This window comes from Bufo gargarizans, chromosome 11, assembly GCF_014858855.1.
Source record: "Bufo gargarizans isolate SCDJY-AF-19 chromosome 11, ASM1485885v1, whole genome shotgun sequence".
Taxonomy (NCBI): domain Eukaryota; kingdom Metazoa; phylum Chordata; class Amphibia; order Anura; family Bufonidae; genus Bufo; species Bufo gargarizans.
The window spans coordinates 35,891,814-35,909,074 of NC_058090.1; the positions used below are offsets into that span (position 1 = coordinate 35,891,814).

Genomic DNA, 17,261 nt, shown 5'->3' on the forward strand with positions numbered 1-17,261 from the left:
TATAGCACAGAAATTACACCCTTGGGGCCCTGTGACCTTAATACCCCTATCAAGGGATACTTAGAGATGTTCCTATTCCCCCCTCTAAATTGAGCAGTCAGGGCATGTCGCAACTGAAGGTACCTATAGAAGTGTGTATGAGGGATCTCAAACTTCTCCTGTAATTGCTGTAAGGACCTCAGAACGCCACCTATATATAAGTCCTCCAGGTTCCGAATCCCTTGCTCTTTCCAACCCGCCACTCCCTCCAAATTCGCTAAATGTGGAAACATGAGATTATCCCAAAGAGGAGCAGCATCCGGTAAGCCCTTGTACGAATTAAGTTTGGCCGCCCTCCAAATTTGGTTGGCTAACTTATGGGCAGGGAGAAGCCTTCCAGGCACCAGATTAGGGGACTCTAACACAGGCCATAAAGTGGCTAAGCTCAGATATTCTTTCAGCCAGTATTCCGGCCCCGGTAACTCCTCCTGCCCCACCCATGCCGCTACGTATTTCAGCTGACTAGCTAAGTAATACAGAAAAAAGTCAGGCAGGGCTAATCCACCATGAAGTTTGGACCTCTGTAGAACTTCCAGGGAAAGCTTCCTCCTAGCTCCCCCCCAGACAAAAGCCGCTGTAATCCTGTGCAGTCTGTCAAAGAAAGCTTTAGGGACCGGGGCACATGCGTGTGACAGGAGATAAAGACCCTTCGGAAGTAGTACCATTTTGACCAAATTCAGTCTACCCATTACCGAAAGCGGCAAAGACTTCCATGTTTTAAATTTATCAATGAATAAAGATTCTATAGGGTCTATATTTCTTGCCACGGACACATGGGGATCCCTAGTGATCACAATACCGAGGTACTTGAAATGATCCACTACTGGTAGGTTAAGCAAACTTCCGGGCCAGTCATGTGTCCAAAGAGGCATGATAGCAGATTTTGTCCAATTTATGTGCAAGCCCGAGTAAGTGCCAAACCTCTCTATCACTTCCATCGCCCTCCGGAGGGTACTCTCAGGCTCATCCATAAACAGGAGCAAATCATCAGCGTAAAGCCCTATTTTCTCTACTCTATTCCCTCTGGAGATCCCCATAAAGGCCTCGTCTTGTCTAATGCGTAGCGCAAGATGCTCAATCACGACAGCAAACAGCAGCGGGGAAAGGGGACAACCCTGCCTCGTACCTCTGTGAAGCGCAAAGGAGGCAGACTGAGTGCCATTCACAAGTATGTTTGCTCTGGGTCTCTGATACAGTATTTCAATCCAGCTTACAAACTGAGGACCGAAGCCAAAGTCTCTCAAAATCTGCAGCAAGAAGGGCCATTCCACAGAGTCAAAGGCCTTAGCAGTGTCGAGGGACGCCAGGGCCCACCTCCTGTCTTCCGCCGCCCCGATCTGTGCTATTACCTGCGCCCTTCTAATGTTATCAGAAGTCGTCCGGCCTGGCATAAATCCAGCCTGATCTTTATGTACTATGGATGTCACCACTTTATTTAGGCGTGAAGCCAAGAGTCTAGTCAATATCTTATAGTCTAAATTTAGCAATGAGATAGGTCTATAAGACCCACACTCATTGGGGTCCTTGTCCGGTTTCAGAATTACTACAATGGTGGCATCATACAGGGAGTCGGGTAACAAACGCAGTCGAATCGACTCCGAATACAATTTAAGGAGTTGGGGTCCCAGGATATTACTATATCTAGCATATACTTCCACAGGGATCCCATCCGGGCCCGGCGCCTTTCCCTTAGGTAGGTCCTGAATGGCTAGCTGAATCTCCTCTAGTGTTATCTCTGCATCCAGCAGCCGTCTATCCTCCGCGCTAATTTTAGGGTGGGACACCTCGGAAATGTAGTCACACAGCTCCATATCAGTATATTGAGCTGAGGAGCTGTAAAGCGACTGATAGAAGCATCTGAAAGTGTCTAGAATACCCTCCACTGACTCCAGCAGTTGTCCCTCAGAGTTTAGTATGCGCAAAACAGGGGGGGACATCTGATTGGTTCTTGCAATCTGAGCGAGGAGTTTGCCCGCCCTATCCCCAGACTCGAATGACTGCTGCTTCATGAAGAACATCCTGCGCTCGCTTTTCTCTTTAATATGCAGCATATAAGATCGACCCTTCTCCATCCACTCAATTCTATTCGCTTCTGTGGGATCTAAACAAAAAGTGGCTTCTGCCTCTCTGCATTTGGTGTGCAGTTCAAGCTCTTGACGTGCCGAGCACTTCTTTACATAAGAAATGGAGGACTTCAGGCAGCCCCGCAGGTAGGCCTTCAAGGTGTCCCATAATAACAAACCCTCCGTCTCATCTCCCTGCATCTCCAAGAACACCTCTAGTTGGTCAGGAATCCTATCATTCTGAGTAAAGAGCGTGAGCCAAAAAGGATGAATCCGCACTTTACCCCCCCCAGAGACAGCGCCAGTACCATTCAGACGCGCTACTATTGGAGCATGATCTGAAGGGCCCTGCGGCTCATAGGTAATATCAATCAGGTCTGTGTACACTGTAGCGTTGCCCAAGACGTAGTCGATTCTAGATAATGCGCCCCTAGCGGGGGTGAAGCAGGAGTATTCTCTCACCCGTGGGTTCCTAAGTCTCCAGAGGTCTAGCCAACCCAGCTCTGCAGCAATTCTAGACATCGCAGTGACAGAGGAGGAATCATCTATCTGCATCCCAGGTGGGCGGTGTCTGTCTAGCTCCTCCCCCATGACCATGTTAAAATCACCCGCGCAGATTAAGCGAGCCGAGGGATATTGTGCTGCAAATCCCAACGCCGTCTGCAGAAGTGAAACCCTGGCCGGAGGGGGATTGTATAGGTTAACAATAACGTAAGGCACATGATTTATAAACCCGTACACCATTAAGTATTGCCCCTCAGGGTCTACAACGGTCTGTTGCGGCTCCCATACAAGGCCCCTGCGAACCAGTATCGCTACACCTAGAATGTGTGGTGCCATACGCCTGTATAGACCACTGCACCCAAGATTTAACTATTCTGTGCCCAGTTTCTGGTGTTAAATGAGTTTCCTGAAGTCCCAGAATGTGAGGGCAGTATCTCCTGACATGCGAAAATACCGCAACCCTCTTATTCGGTGCGCCCAAGCCTCTCACATTCCAGGACATCATTGTTAGACCCCATGACTTAGCCATCAATACATCTCCCGTGTATATGAGGGTCACCCTGTCGAATCTAGCATAATGACCCCCCGTTCCAAGTGGTCGCCTCGCCTCCTCCGCCCATGATAAACATACAGATGCCCATGCCTTAATCAACCGTAGAAACATAGAACATAACATATGGTGAACTAACAGCACCAGATATTCATCCAGTGTAACCATTAATGCGTCAGTTTCGTGACAACGTGTTCGGGGACCGGTATAGCAAAGAAGTTGTTCAAGCCCATACCGGTGGCCGGACATTCCCTGTACATGTTGTAGTACAGCTGTAATTATGGAGAGGAACAGCAGATAACAAAATATAGTGCGTAACCAGGCCCACACCTACTATTAATGAACAGCGATGTCCAGCATTACAATCCTAGAAGGCCCAACAACTGAGTGTATCAGTGGCACACAAGTGGAAAGGAAAGCATATTATCACAGGCACATGAACATTGCGGTAAGGTACCATGTTACTCAGCACAGTACCCCAAGATACTTGCGACGCAGTCCAGTGTCCCGGCTAGCGCGGTCTCGGGCGCCTAGACAACCAGTCCTCTGCTTCCTTCGGATCAGTGAAGAAGAGTGGTCTATCCCCATCGATCACACGGAGACGAGCTGGGTAGGCCATCGAATATTGCAAATTTAATTCGCGGAGTCGTCTCTTTACCGAAACAAAAGTGGCCCTCCTCTTCTGCAATTCCGCAGAAAAGTCCGGGAATAATGACACGTTAGCGTTATCACACGTCAACGCTCCCTTGCATCTTGCCTGGCTGAGGATTAAGTCCCGGTCCTTCCAGTTGAGCATGCGGGCCAGTAAAGGTCTCGGCGGGGCTCCCGGAGGAGGCGGTCTAGCAGGGATTCTATGCGCCCTTTCAACCGCATACGCTGTCGAGAACGCGGCATCGGGAAACTGGGCCTTGAACCATGCCTCCAGGAAATTAGCAGGATCCCTCCCCTCCGCTCTCTCAGGCATACCTAGAATCCGCACGTTGTTACGGCGGGACCGATTCTCCAGGTCGTCGCACTTCTGCCGCCATAGCCCCACTGATCTCTCCACCTCCTGCAGTCTGGTGTCCAAAGGCCTAGTATAATCCTCCAGCGCCGACACCCGGTCTTCCGTCTGCTTCACCCTCTCCCTCAGCTGCTGTACGTCCTGTCTCAACAGGCCCAGATCCACCCGTACCTCCTCAATCTTACACGTGAGGGAGGACTGGCAAGAGGAGATCGCTGTTAGAAGCTGCTCCGATACTGCTTTCAGGGTAATTTCTGGTTCCACAGCATCTTCAGGCTCTAACTGCTGCGCAGCCTGACCGCGAGTAGCCGCGCGTGGAGTGGCGGGAGCAGCGGCGCCATGCTGGTTGTCTTGGCGGGCATATTCCTTCAGCTTCTCAGCCGCCGATTGCGCTTTGCTGGGACCCATATCAGGGTGCCTGGTCTTCCCTCTTTTCCTCTGCACTTGCCACTCGGTATTTGGCATAGACAGCTTGGCAGGATTGATCAGGATTGAGTACAGGGAACGGAGCCGCTCTCAGGTGCGTGCTCTCATGCTGGCAGTCAGGCCACGCCCCCAAGATGGTCACATTTTTAAGCATCTAACTCCAATCGGTGGCACGTGGGGGGGCGCATAAAAGCCAAAAAGCTAAGTTTGTTTGTTTTTTGCCACATGAAACCTCAAAAATTAGACCAAGTTGTGGGATGATGGTGTGATGCCTCCTGTTAGTCAATGTGCCGGTTATCACCACTTTTCACTAACTGAAAGGGACAGAATCCTTAAACTGAGAGACCTTGGTTTATCACTCCGGCAGATTGCTTCACGCCTAGGTCGAGATGTCAGCACTGATCAACGCTGTGTACCCTGGTGGTGGGGAGAAAGACGACAAACAGGAATGACAGCAAGAGGTGCACAGGGCGAACCTCTGCACGAATGGATCGTCTGGTTAGAAGAAGAATGGTCCTTAGTGATCCATTCCTCTGCTGCAAGTGGAATCGAACGTCACATCCCAAGCCTAGGGCGGCAAACAGGTGTCTACACAAACCAGCAGAAGGTGTCTGCAAACTAGACTAGGAGCGGACATCCAGCTCCAGGTGTTCCATTCACCTCACTCCACCGCTCTAAAGGCTATCATGGTGCACAGCTAAAAGGCAATGGAGGCTGGAATGGAGGTCTATCCTCATCAGTGATGAGTCTCGCTTTTGTCTTGGATGCAGTGATTGCTGGAGATTTGGTCTGGAGACCACGTGGGCAAAGCCATGAAAAGGCCTCCACAAGGGAACGTCACACCAAGCCCACTCCCAGGATTATGGTGTGGGGTGGTATAATGTACGACAGCCGAATCTCTAGTCTTTTCAGGTTCACGAACAGCTCAGCATTAGGGCTCATGCACACGACCGTTGTTGTCTTGCGGTCCATTTTTCACGGATTCGTTGTTCTGTATCTGAGTTTTTTTTCTCCAAGTCCTCTTCTGTTCCGTTATTCCACAAAACATATCCGTATGGTTTCCGTATGCGATCTGTTTTTTGTGGATCAGAAACAGTAACTTATTAATCACCAAACACATGAGCAATATGGGCTGGGCATAGCATTTCTACACACGGAGTACCTTCTGTTGATAATGCGGACCCATTGAAGTGAGTGGTTCCGCATACAGTCCGCAAAAAAAAAAAAAAGAACGGAAAGAAAATACGTTTGTTTGCATGAGCCCTTAGATTGATTTGGTCACGGAACAACGGGTACCGGGCAGGAGCCGGTTTTCAACAGGACAACACCAGGCTGCATGTTCCATGTGCTACTGTGAGCAGCCTCAGCGGCCTAAACGTACTACCATGGCATGAAGCATCTCCAGTCTCTCATCAAGCACATCTGAGACGTCATGGCAAAAGTAGCTGCCAGCAGCAGATCTTGGTGATTTTCGTGCCCAAGTGCATTCAGCATGGCAGAACATTTCTCAGACTACCATGGATAGCATGCCAAGGCATGTAAGTGCATGTATTTCTGAAGCTGGTGCTCGTACTCCATACTGAATAAATCTAGATGTTTTGCATATTTGGCTTCCATTGTTCTGTCATTTGGATATCATTAACGTGTCTATCGATCCTCAGATTTCCATTACTTTTCGTTCTTGTTGCTGCAGTTTCACTGTTGAGAAGTGTAGGTAGTAGGAAGCTGCATTTGCTGGAACCCTGTGCACCTGTACATGCTGCACATACGGTATGGCCACCCTCTCGTCAACCTATAGTCAGAATACACGTTGTATGTTTTGAGGGTTTCCATAGCAAATTATTTATTTATTTTAGGCCTTGATACATTGATGCCCTATTTTTAGTATAAGTCATGAATATCAGATCAGTGGGCGTCAAACCTTCATATGAGGGGATAGAGGACCTCTTAGATGGGCTCCCAGTAGTGGGACCCTCACTAGTCAGACACTTATTTCCTATCCAGTGGAAAGAACAGGAGATTAAATCCAGGGACAAACCCTGTAATAAGATCATTTCTAGGCATGTATGTACAATGGGTATGATCCTTGTGTGGTCACCAGTCATGTCCTGTGCTCTTACATGTTCATCACATCATCTCTCTCCTAGAGTCAAGATGCAGGAGTGAAAACACTGACTATGCTGGACGAACAAGGCGGTGAGTTTCAGTTCCCAATACATTTTTACATTTAACGGGTTGACTCACAGGTCCCAGACGCCTGGTGTATCTGTAGCTATATATGAGCAATGGCCTCACATTTTGTATGTAAAACTATAAAGCAGAATACACACTGTTCACATTTGCTTGACTGCATGTAAGCGAGTCTCCAAGTCTGGATAAAAATGACAGGTAAAGCATAGTTCAGGTGCCCAGACACCTTAAATTGTATTTTGTAGACTATTTCCATTCTTAATACAGTTGTTTAGGAAAGTACTGGAAGAAGTTAGAAATATAACAGAATACACTGGTAAGACTTGTCCATATGAGAATCAGTCGACTCTTCTATATGATCCACGATTAATTTTTCAGAACAACTAAAACGTGTTGAAGAAGGACTGGACCAGATCAACAAAGACATGCGCGAGGCGGAGAAGAACCTGACAGAACTGAACAAGTGCTGTGGTCTTTGTGTCTGCCCAGGAAAGAGGTGGGTTCTGGCCCTTTTAATCCATCGCCTGCAGCTATGCCATACAGCACACACTAACCCTGGGTTCACACCTGAGCGTTTCTGAGACGCGCGTTTTTTGCAATAGTAAACGCGTGTTTGAGTGATTGACTGCAGTGTTGTCCAATGAGTCTATGGGCCAAAACGCACGACAAACGCCCCCAAAAAAGCCCAAGAACTTGTTTATGCGTCGGGCGTTTTACAGCGCGTTCAAACGCGCCGTAAAACGCTCAAGTGTGAACCAGGGCCATATGGAAGCATTGGTTTTCACGTGTTGAGCGTTTTACAGCGCGTTTGAACGCGCTGTAAAACGCTCAGGTGTGAACTTAGGGTAAATCCTGTGAACGTGGTGATATGGCCCCAGGGCCCAGCTGGATTTGGGACTTCTGAAATGGTCTATCTCTTGTATGAGAGTTGTAGATTTCATCTAGTATCTTTCACTATAGGTAACAATATTTAATGTGTAAAGTAAAGTGAAGCCCTCACCTGAATATGTTAAAGGGGTTTTCCAAGATCTTTTTGCTGGATAGGTCATCAGTATCTCATTGGTTGGGGTTCGACACCCTGGTCCCCTGCCGATCAGCTGGTTGAGGAAGCATCAGCGCTCACATTAGAGCCGTGGCACAGCTCACCCCGATTGTAGTGAATAGAACTAAGCTGCGATTAAGTGGCCAGCACTGTGCTTGCTGAGCAAAGAGAAGGCTGTTGCGCTACTGCGAGTGCCATTGCCTTCTCAAAAAGCTAATCGGCAAGGGTCCCTGGGTGTCGGAACCCATGGTGACATATCCAGAGGATAGATAATCAGTAAGAAGATCTTAGAAAACTCTTTTAATCATTTTATATTGGGATTGCATGAATACAAATTTCCTTTCCTTTCCAATGATGCTGATTGCAGTTATTTAAGCCTTTGTATATTGCGGTCGATAGTGATCGCAGCATATGTGAGGTTAGGCAAAAACAAGGGGTCTCCCTCTGCTTTCTGATCGGAGCCCCCCACAGGGAAATTGTGGGGCTCGAATTGGTTGCCGTAACAGCCTGGGGTCTTTGGAAAGTTCCAAGGGCTATCATGGCTGAGTGTCAGAATCCCATAGACCGCAGAAGTATTCTATTGCTTCTGTGGGACAAACGATCGAAAGAATCCATGTTAAAGTCCCCTGAGGGGACTAAAAATTACAGTTAAAAAAATAAATGGGTAATAAAAATTCAAATTGCCCCATTTTCCAATTTTGCATATAAAAATAAACTGTAAAAAAAGGCACTGCTGCATCTGATTGTCTGAATTATTAAAATATAAAAATATTTTCCCTGCACGGTGTACGCTGAAAAAAATAAATAAAATGTGCAATTCGCCATTTTTTTGTCTTTTTGTTCGACCAAAAATTTGACTAAAAAGTAACGAAAAACATAATGACTATATATAATTTTGGTATCGCCATAATCGCACTGACCCACATCAACATAGTCATTATGTTATCTTTAGGCTACAGTGAACATTGTAAAAAGAAAACCCAAGCGCTCATATGGCTATGTCAATGAAGAATGAACAAAGATTATGGCTCTTGGAAGGTGCAGAGGAAAAATTAAAAAATTTAAAATTGGGCTGTGTCCCGAATTAGGACGGGTTGTGATGATTCCAAAAATAACGTTACATTAGGAAATGACTAGTTCTGCAATTTCCCAGCGTCATAAGTGGAGGCTTCACTGTAAATCCTTCCCTCGCAGTTGTTACTGGTTTGCCTTCTTACTAACACAGCGCGCCCTGCCGCCATTGTTTATTAGTCTCTTGTTTTCTCGTCTCTCCTTTGCCTACTAACATGAAGATTCCTTAGGAAGCTGAGGCGCCAGCTCAGGTCGGTGATCAGATGTTGTAGTCTGATATTGTCTGGTTATTATGCTGCATGTTCCTCCTCCAGCCCTGTGAAACTGTGTATGCATGTATGTGTCGTCCTGTGTGGCTTCTGCTGTAAGTGTTTTGGAGGCCGCTGGAGATGATAAATCAGTGCTGGTGCTCATCACAACGAGATCCGCCATCGGTCTCCCTGTGCATCAGATCCGTGCGTTCATTGGTATTGCATAAACACCTGTTATTTGTTTTAGGGCGTGCACAGGACAGGAACACCTCACACACTGTAGACACATGCCTCATCATTTGTGTCAGGTCTCCGCCAGACTCTTAACACCTTCCTGACTGGATGATTTTCCATTTTTGCATATTATTATTATTTTTTTATCGTTCACCTCCCATACTAGCGCTTACTTTTACAGGACAAGTAGTGCTTTCTTAATAAATCGCACCGTTTTAATGTTGCATACAATGTAGTGGGAAGTTAGAAAAGATAGGGTAGAATTAAAGTTCCGCCAGGTTTATGGGTTTAGTTTTAATGGTGTTCCCTATGCTGTAAAACTGACCTATTACCTTCATTCTCTGTGTCAGCAGGATGACAGCGACACTTGTTAGCAATCATCTTCAGGAGGTGTAATGCAGGCTTTACATCGGCCAAAATGTACATTCGCTGGGTTTAACAGTATGCTATGGAAGCCACCGTTCTCCGAATCTATCATCCAGATCATGATCATTCCAGGAAACCAGCTTTCTCTGATATCTACCTAGGACTTGGATGTCCTTTTTCCACAGTGCACCTTTTACCCATACCATCCTTTTTCCCGCAGGTGGATCTGGGCTTGGCCTCTTTTCTCTAAGGGGAAGGTTTCGGCATTCTGTCCTCTTTTAGTGCCCTTTCAATCAGGCAGTCCACGTTTTTCTTCAGTGCATGGCCAGTGCGGTACCCCTTTTACCTCTACTTGTTGCCACCTTGGGACATCAACCTCCTCCTATTTAACGTACTGCCGAGGTCACCATTTGAACCCTTACAGGATATTTCCTTTATGCTTTTTCTTTCAAGGTAGCTTTCTTGGTCACAGTCACTTCTATCCGCAGAGTTTTGGAATGGACAGCTTGTCATGTAAATCCCCCTTCTCGCTGCACCCCTTCCCACACAGTCCCTGTCTTCTTGCTGAAGTTCTTGTTGGTCTTTCATCTTAATGAGCATATGTCTTGCCCTTGTTTTGTCCAGCTCTAACTCAGGCCCTCCATATTCTGGACGTAGATCGGGCAATACACATTAAGTTCTTTACCATCCTCTTTTCTGAGATCAGATTCTCTCTTCATTATTCTGGATGGTCCTAGTCAGAGTCTGGCGGCTTCAAAATCGATTATCTCTCGTTGGATATGTCTTACAATCTCTGAGGCCTATCACTCTAAGGATAAGGAGCCAACTCCTTTTTGGAAGACCAATCATTCCTTATGTTCTGGAGGGGCCTCTTGTATGCTGGTACTTGGTCGTCTTTATACGCCTTTATTTTGTTCAATTGGGTCCACACGCTGATGCAGCGATGGGACGCAAGGTTCAGCAGGTGGTGGCCCCCTAACATTACTTGAATGTTCAGAGTACTTTTTTTCCCCACCTTAGGGACTGCTTTGGAACACTCTATATGGTGTGACTATGTCCTCACAATGACATGGATGAGAAAAAATTGATTTTTGTTACTTATCATAAAATCCATTTCTCTTTGATTTATTGGGGGACTTGGTTAGTTTGGTTTTGCCTCTGGCCTGCTCATTGTGGGTTCACTTTATTCTAGGTTCCTACATTGTTTTGCCTATTCTCCTCCTCACTACCCATAGTGTATCTCCTCCCCCCAAGTGAACGGAAGAGAAAAGGATGGAGTAAAAAAAAAAAACTACAATTTTTTTTTAAATCCTCAGTATACATTGAGCAGTAATCGTTGTGAATAGTGATGTGTAAGTGGCCATTTAGCAATGGATTGTGCAGACTGTACTAATATTCTTGATTCTATTAACAGGGGAAAGAATTTTGAAACTAGAGAAGCGTATAAGACGACATGGGGGGACAAAGATCCAGGCTCAGCAGACGTGGTCTCCAGGCAGCCCCAGCAGATGAATGGACAGCAGCAGAGCGGAGTCGGACAGAGCGGCGGCTACATAAAGAGGTAATGATCACAGTACTGTAGTCACTGCTCAAGGAGACGGCATGATGGGTTCACTGTCAAAGAACCTTATGCCATATTAAAGGGGTTGTCCAATCATGGCAAAGATGGGAATAACCGCAGTGAGTGTTGGCCAGGGGTCGATGGACATAGTAGTTGTTGCTAATAGTAATAGCCACTATGTAATGCCACATTTCCCAGTTGCAGGCAGTTGGCTAGCTGGATGCTGTCAGCTGCTTATTGTTTCAGCAGCTGCCATATGGGTTGTCTGTGGTGAGAGAACCCCTTTAAACCTGTTTAAAAACTATATAAAGTTCACCTAATATGATTCTTGCATTTTGAAAGATGCCACCTAGTGGAAAGGACGTTATGTAGGCAGCAATTGGGACTTTGTTTAACGTGTGCTTTTGTTCCTCAATTCATAATCTTGTGGTTTCTTCTAGGGTTACCAATGATGCCCGGGAGGATGAGATGGATGAAAATCTGCAGCAGGTTGGCAACATGCTAGGAAACTTGAAGAACATGGCTTTAGACATGGGCAACGAAATTGACAGCCAGAACAAAATGATTGACCGGATTAACGACAAGGTGAGTTTGTTACTTACCTGACAGCTCCCATGCTGCCACTCTGCTTAATTGGCTGCAGCGGTCACATCATGTCCACAACATGACTGTCACAACCAGAGAGGCCAGTGATTGGCTGCAGTCGCCCCATGTTGTCGACATGACATCGCTGCTGCAGCCAGGTAAACAGAGCCTGGACAGGAGTCCTTGAGGTTGGATGAGGAATGGGGTCTAATGAAAAAAAAAAAATTTTCTTCTTATTTTCTAACTCTAAAACCCCTAGGTGTGTCTTGGGTCCCTTTTTATACGAGAGAGTTTCACGCATTGGACCCAGTGTGTCAGCGACAGCACCTGTTCTTACCTCCCAGTACTGACTGTCCGCATAGCGTTATTGATTTATGATGCTATGTAACTAGGGATGAGCGAACTTTATATTTTTAAGTTCGGGTTGTGGTAGGTGCTGAATTGCGTTATGGATTCCGTTATGCAGGCCAGACTTCTATTATGACGGAATGCCTCTAAAGGCATTCCGTTACGCATTCCATCATTGAATTGCGTTGTGGTCTGTGGTAACGGAATCCATAACGCAGTTCAGCATATACCACACCCCAAACACGAACTTCAAAATATGAAGTTTGCTCATCCCTATATGTAACCCTTAGAGGTCTGGAATGTATTGGATAACACTGACAGCATTATGTCAGTGTTAGGCCTCTTTCACACTTGCGTTGTCCGGATCCGGCGTGTACTCCACTTGCCGGAATTACACGCCGGATCCGGAAAAACGCAAGTGTACTGAAAGCATTTGAAGACGGATCCGTCTTCAAAATGCTTTCAGTGTTACTATGGCAGCCAGGACGCTATTAAAGTCCTGGTTGCCATAGTAGGAGCGGGGAGCGGGGGAGCAGCATACTTACCATCCGTGCGGCTCCTGGGGCGCTCCAGAATGACGTCAGAGCGCCCCATGCGCATGGATCATGTGATCCATGCGATCACGTCATCCATGCGCCTGGGGCGCCCTGACGTCATTCTGGAGCGCCCCGGGAGCCGCACGGATGGTAAGTATGCTGCTCCCCGCTACAGTTTACCATGGCTGCCAGGACTTTAGCGTCCCCACAGCCATGGTAACCATGGAGAAAAAGCTAAACGTCGCATCCGGCAATGCGCCGAAACGACGTTTAGCTTAAGGCCGGATCCGGATCAATGCCTTTCAATGGGCATTCATTCCGGATCCGGCCTTGCGGCAAGTGTTCCGGATTTTTGGCCGGAGCAAAAAGCGCAGCATGCTGCGCTATTTGCTGCGGCCAAAAAACGTTCCGTTCCGGAACGGAAGACATCCTGATGCATCCTGAAGGACGGACTGTCCATTCAGAATGCATTAGGATAATCCTGATCAGTATTCTTCCGGCATAGAGCCCCGACGACGGAACTCTATGCCGGAAGACAATAACGCAGGTGTGAAAGAGCCCTCATACAGTACATTCCAGACCTCTAAGGGTCACATAGCATTATATTGATTTATGATGCTATGTGACCCCCCAGCAGTGCTGGGAGGCAGGTTGGGAGCTGCTGCATACTCGCACTAAAATTTCACCCACTTTGCTAGTACTGTGGCTTTTCCACGGCATATCTGCCATGTCTGAACACCCCATTAGGGTTTTTTTTAACCTGTGGATGTACACCGGAAATGTTTCCATTCAATGCCAACAAGAAGAGATCTTGAAACGATAAGTATATTAAGAAATTAAGACATTTTCAGTATGCAATAATCGTTCTGCAGGTAAGGTGAAAGGAAATATCAATTTAGAACTTTTTTTTTATTTTTATTTTTTTTTGTCTTTAGGCGATTGTTAATAAAGATCGCATTGATGAAGCCAACGTAAAAGCCAAGAAACTGATCGAGTGAAAAAAAGCGGCAAACTCTTCAGTTCCTGTTTAAGCTGTTAATTCTTTCACCGTGACGGCACAATATGAGATAAGAGGTTTTAGGGAATGAAGCTGCCCTGTTGTCTTGTGCATTATGTATTCACAAAGATCCAACTCATCCACTTTAACTCATCTCAGTCTTGGAGAAATATTCCATCCCCACGTTGTATGGTAGAAATCTACGGCTGCACAACTGTTCTCATTGATTGTGGTTCCTACCATTCAAATTATTTTAATTTTTTTTCCAAGACAATTCCATTTTGAGAATGTTTTCCTTGGTGTTTGATAGCAGAGTAGCAAGGAAGTAACAAGGTCTAATAATGGTAGATAAAGGCCACTGCATATAGTTCTGTACCCAAAAACTAAATGGGCACCAGTCAATCCAGTTACATTGTGCCTGTACTTATCAAGTCAGTGGAACTAAGCATTCCCATTTTAATTGCATAAATCAACCAAAGACACTGTCTTCCCAATTACCGGTAGCCATCAGGTAAGATAGAAAGGCTCCTAATATTGTGTGTGTCTTAAATCTGGGTAGTGGGATTGATCCATGGAGGATGCATAAGCCCTCTTCACAGGGGCGTAATGTGGGCACATTTTGGCATCTATATTACAGCTGCAAATTCCGGCCTGACTAATGTGCTGAACCTGGGGCATCCTGGATCCCTATGATGCTGTAAGTTTGGGTCACAATCAGTTGGGCTCGGATTTGCACTTGCAATATGGACTCTATGTAATGCTCCCACACTAGGACTGTCTGAATGAGCCCTAATTCTATATGCCAAATTACAGTCAATGTAAAATGTACAGAGAAGTTTTAATATTTTTCTTTGCCTGGTCAGTATTGGTTTTATGAAGAAGAGGGCCTGTCGGCATGAATTCTGTTAAACATCCAGATCTTTTAAATCTGTGCTAACTGACAATGGAGCAGATAATCACTGGCCATTTGTATGGGGGGCAGAGATATACTCGTAACACATTACTGTGAACAGTTGTGGCGTTTGTTTTTTTTGTTTTTTTAAGAAAGCAGCCATGGATATGTAGATGCCCTCTGGTCTCTGCTGAATACATTCTGGACTGGCATCGAGGCAATAGGATTTATCCAGCAGAAATCTGACTCTTTTTACTTCAGCTTTTTCTTTTTTAAATTAAAGTAGTAATTGTTGTGCACACTTTGCTGTTGCTGAAAAATCTAATATCCTACAGGCTTCTCTACGGGTGTATTACTAATCTGTATAAACTTCAGGGGGCTTACATCGTATGATAAAAATCAGGCTGGAATGGCAGTGGAACTACCTCAGATACCAGACCGCTGGTAGGAAAACAGCTTTCCCAATTATAACTAGGGCATCTGTCAGCAGATTTGTTACATGTGCGCTTGGCAGCTGATGGCATCTGTGTTGGTCCCATGGTCATATGTGCCCGCATTGCTGAGAAAGATGATGTATTAATATATGCAAATGAGCCTCTAGGAGCAACAGGGGCGTTACCATTACACCTAGAGGCTCTGCTCTCTCTGCAACTGCTGTGCAATATTCAATTTGATGACAGGGCCAGGTATGATGGCGTTTACACTGTAAGGGTCTATTCACATGTCTGTAGTGTATTGTGGATCCGCCATACACCCGGTCAGCACCCCCATAGAATTGCCTATAGGATGCAGCAGTTGCAAAGAGACCAGAGCCTCGAGGAGTAATGGCAATGCCCCCAATTGCATATATTACAACATTAATAAAACATCATTGTTCTCAGCAATGCGGGCACATATGAACATGGCACCAACACAGATGCCTTCAGCTGCCAAGTGCACATGTAACAGGTCAGCCGGTGTCATAGGGACAGAAGCACTCTGGAGAAAAAATAAATTGTATCACTCAGTCTATTAGTAGTGCTGGTAATTTTCCTACCTGATTTATCTGCTCCATTCTGCCATTATCACGTGCCCCAGACTGCATAAATCCTACAGCAGTGATATGCAACCTTTGTCACTCCAGCTGCTGTGAAACTACAACTCCCAGCATGCACACTTACTTTGCTGTTCTGTTAACTCCCATAGAAGGAAAGGATGATTCTGGGAGTTGTAGTTTCAGAACAACTGGAAGTTGCTGATCCCGGTCCGCAGCTTACATTTGGACTGGTAGTCAGTCTTTCTATGCGTTACTGGGAGACTCTATAAGACTGACTTTCGCTCCATACAGACGCTGTAGGATTTGTACAGCCTGATTACAGGTATGGCACTGACAACTCAGGAATAAAGAAAAAAAAAACTGCGCCACTCTTGTTCAGAGGCTGTGCCTGGTATTGCACCTGCTTATTACCCACTACTGAGGCGATATCCCCAACACACCAAATATGAGCTCACTGCTGTGCCTATTTTTTTATTTTTTTTATTAGAGCTGGAGATTCATGTTGTATGTATACTGTCATTATTCCCACTGTGAGTACAAGCACTAGGAATGTAAGTGTTAGACTTTCTCATAAGGAACTTTTTATTCCTCCACCCTCCTAAATGCAAAGCTTTCAATGTACGGCCAGAACATAGATGGCAGCAGTGCCTGTTCATAGGGGTTGTCCTAAATAAAAAACACCCCACCTCCTGTGCTGCCCTGGTAACAGACTACAGAAAACCTCGTAGAGTCTGATTTATGCAGTCGCAATCCATTTATGCCCTAGTTCTTGCTAATATCCCAAATTGCATGGATCTAATAATATAACGGCAGGATCAACGTTCAGTTCCATAGGAGCTGTAGACAGAACTTTACTGGAGCAAAAAAAAAAAGGGAGGGAAAACTGAACCCTTTAGTTTAGGGGCAATTGGCTTACATTCTGGAAATTCACTGTTACACCAGACACAATGTCATGAATGTAATATTACCTCTCACTTAGTGATCCGTTACTACATTCTGGAGAATAGGACTTGTAATCCATATGCAAATAAGCAGCTAAGTGCACTAAGGGCGGGCCCATGTCACTCAGTGCAACCTTACTCCTCTGGCAGCCCATCCCTATTTCTTGATTTGACAGACCCAGGGTCCTGCATAGTAATCTCTCCTGACCCTGTCAATTAGGAAGTAGGAGGAGCCAGCGTGCACAAGACTTGGTCCCGTCCTCAGTGCTCTTACCTGGTTACTTGCACATGGATTAAAAGTTGTTTTTTTTCCCCAGAATGTAATGGATCAGTTAATGAAAAGGTATCAGTTAGCCCTACAAGGCAATTTGTCTTGTTTATTAATGTATTTCCTTGGACAACCCCTTTTAACCTCTAGCACAGCGTGCAAGATTTGGTCAAGAATGTATGTTTTGTATAAAACCGCATCGGCGTTGTATGTGGAGTTGTCCTCCATGTTGGTTTTGTACTTATGTCTTTACGAACATATCACAAATGTGCCTTCCCGTTCTCTTCTGAAAATGTTTTTAAAGTGCTAACCTTCAATAAATGTAGCTGTGAAGAATCTGCTGTGAGAATTCCTGACT

General features: G+C 45.8%; 1 protein-coding gene across 3 annotated transcripts in view; it reads left to right on the plus strand.

The window, feature by feature from the left end:
• The window catches only part of SNAP23 (synaptosome associated protein 23), a 32,546-nt gene extending 15,307 nt beyond the window's left edge, over positions 1 to 17,239 (plus strand). For 2 of the 3 annotated variants that reach the window (XM_044271673.1, XM_044271672.1), the window contains exons 4-8: positions 6,733 to 6,781; positions 7,154 to 7,271; positions 11,154 to 11,300; positions 11,741 to 11,885; positions 13,705 to 17,239. In XM_044271673.1, the coding sequence (XP_044127608.1) occupies positions 6,733 to 6,781; positions 7,154 to 7,271; positions 11,154 to 11,300; positions 11,741 to 11,885; positions 13,705 to 13,767 (522 nt within the window). In that variant the 3' untranslated portion in view covers positions 13,768 to 17,239. The remainder of the gene's footprint in view (positions 1 to 6,732; positions 6,782 to 7,153; positions 7,272 to 11,153; positions 11,301 to 11,740; positions 11,886 to 13,704) is intronic. The other variant, XR_006387040.1, reaches the window with a different exon arrangement.
• The last annotated feature ends 22 nt before the right edge of the window (positions 17,240 to 17,261 follow it).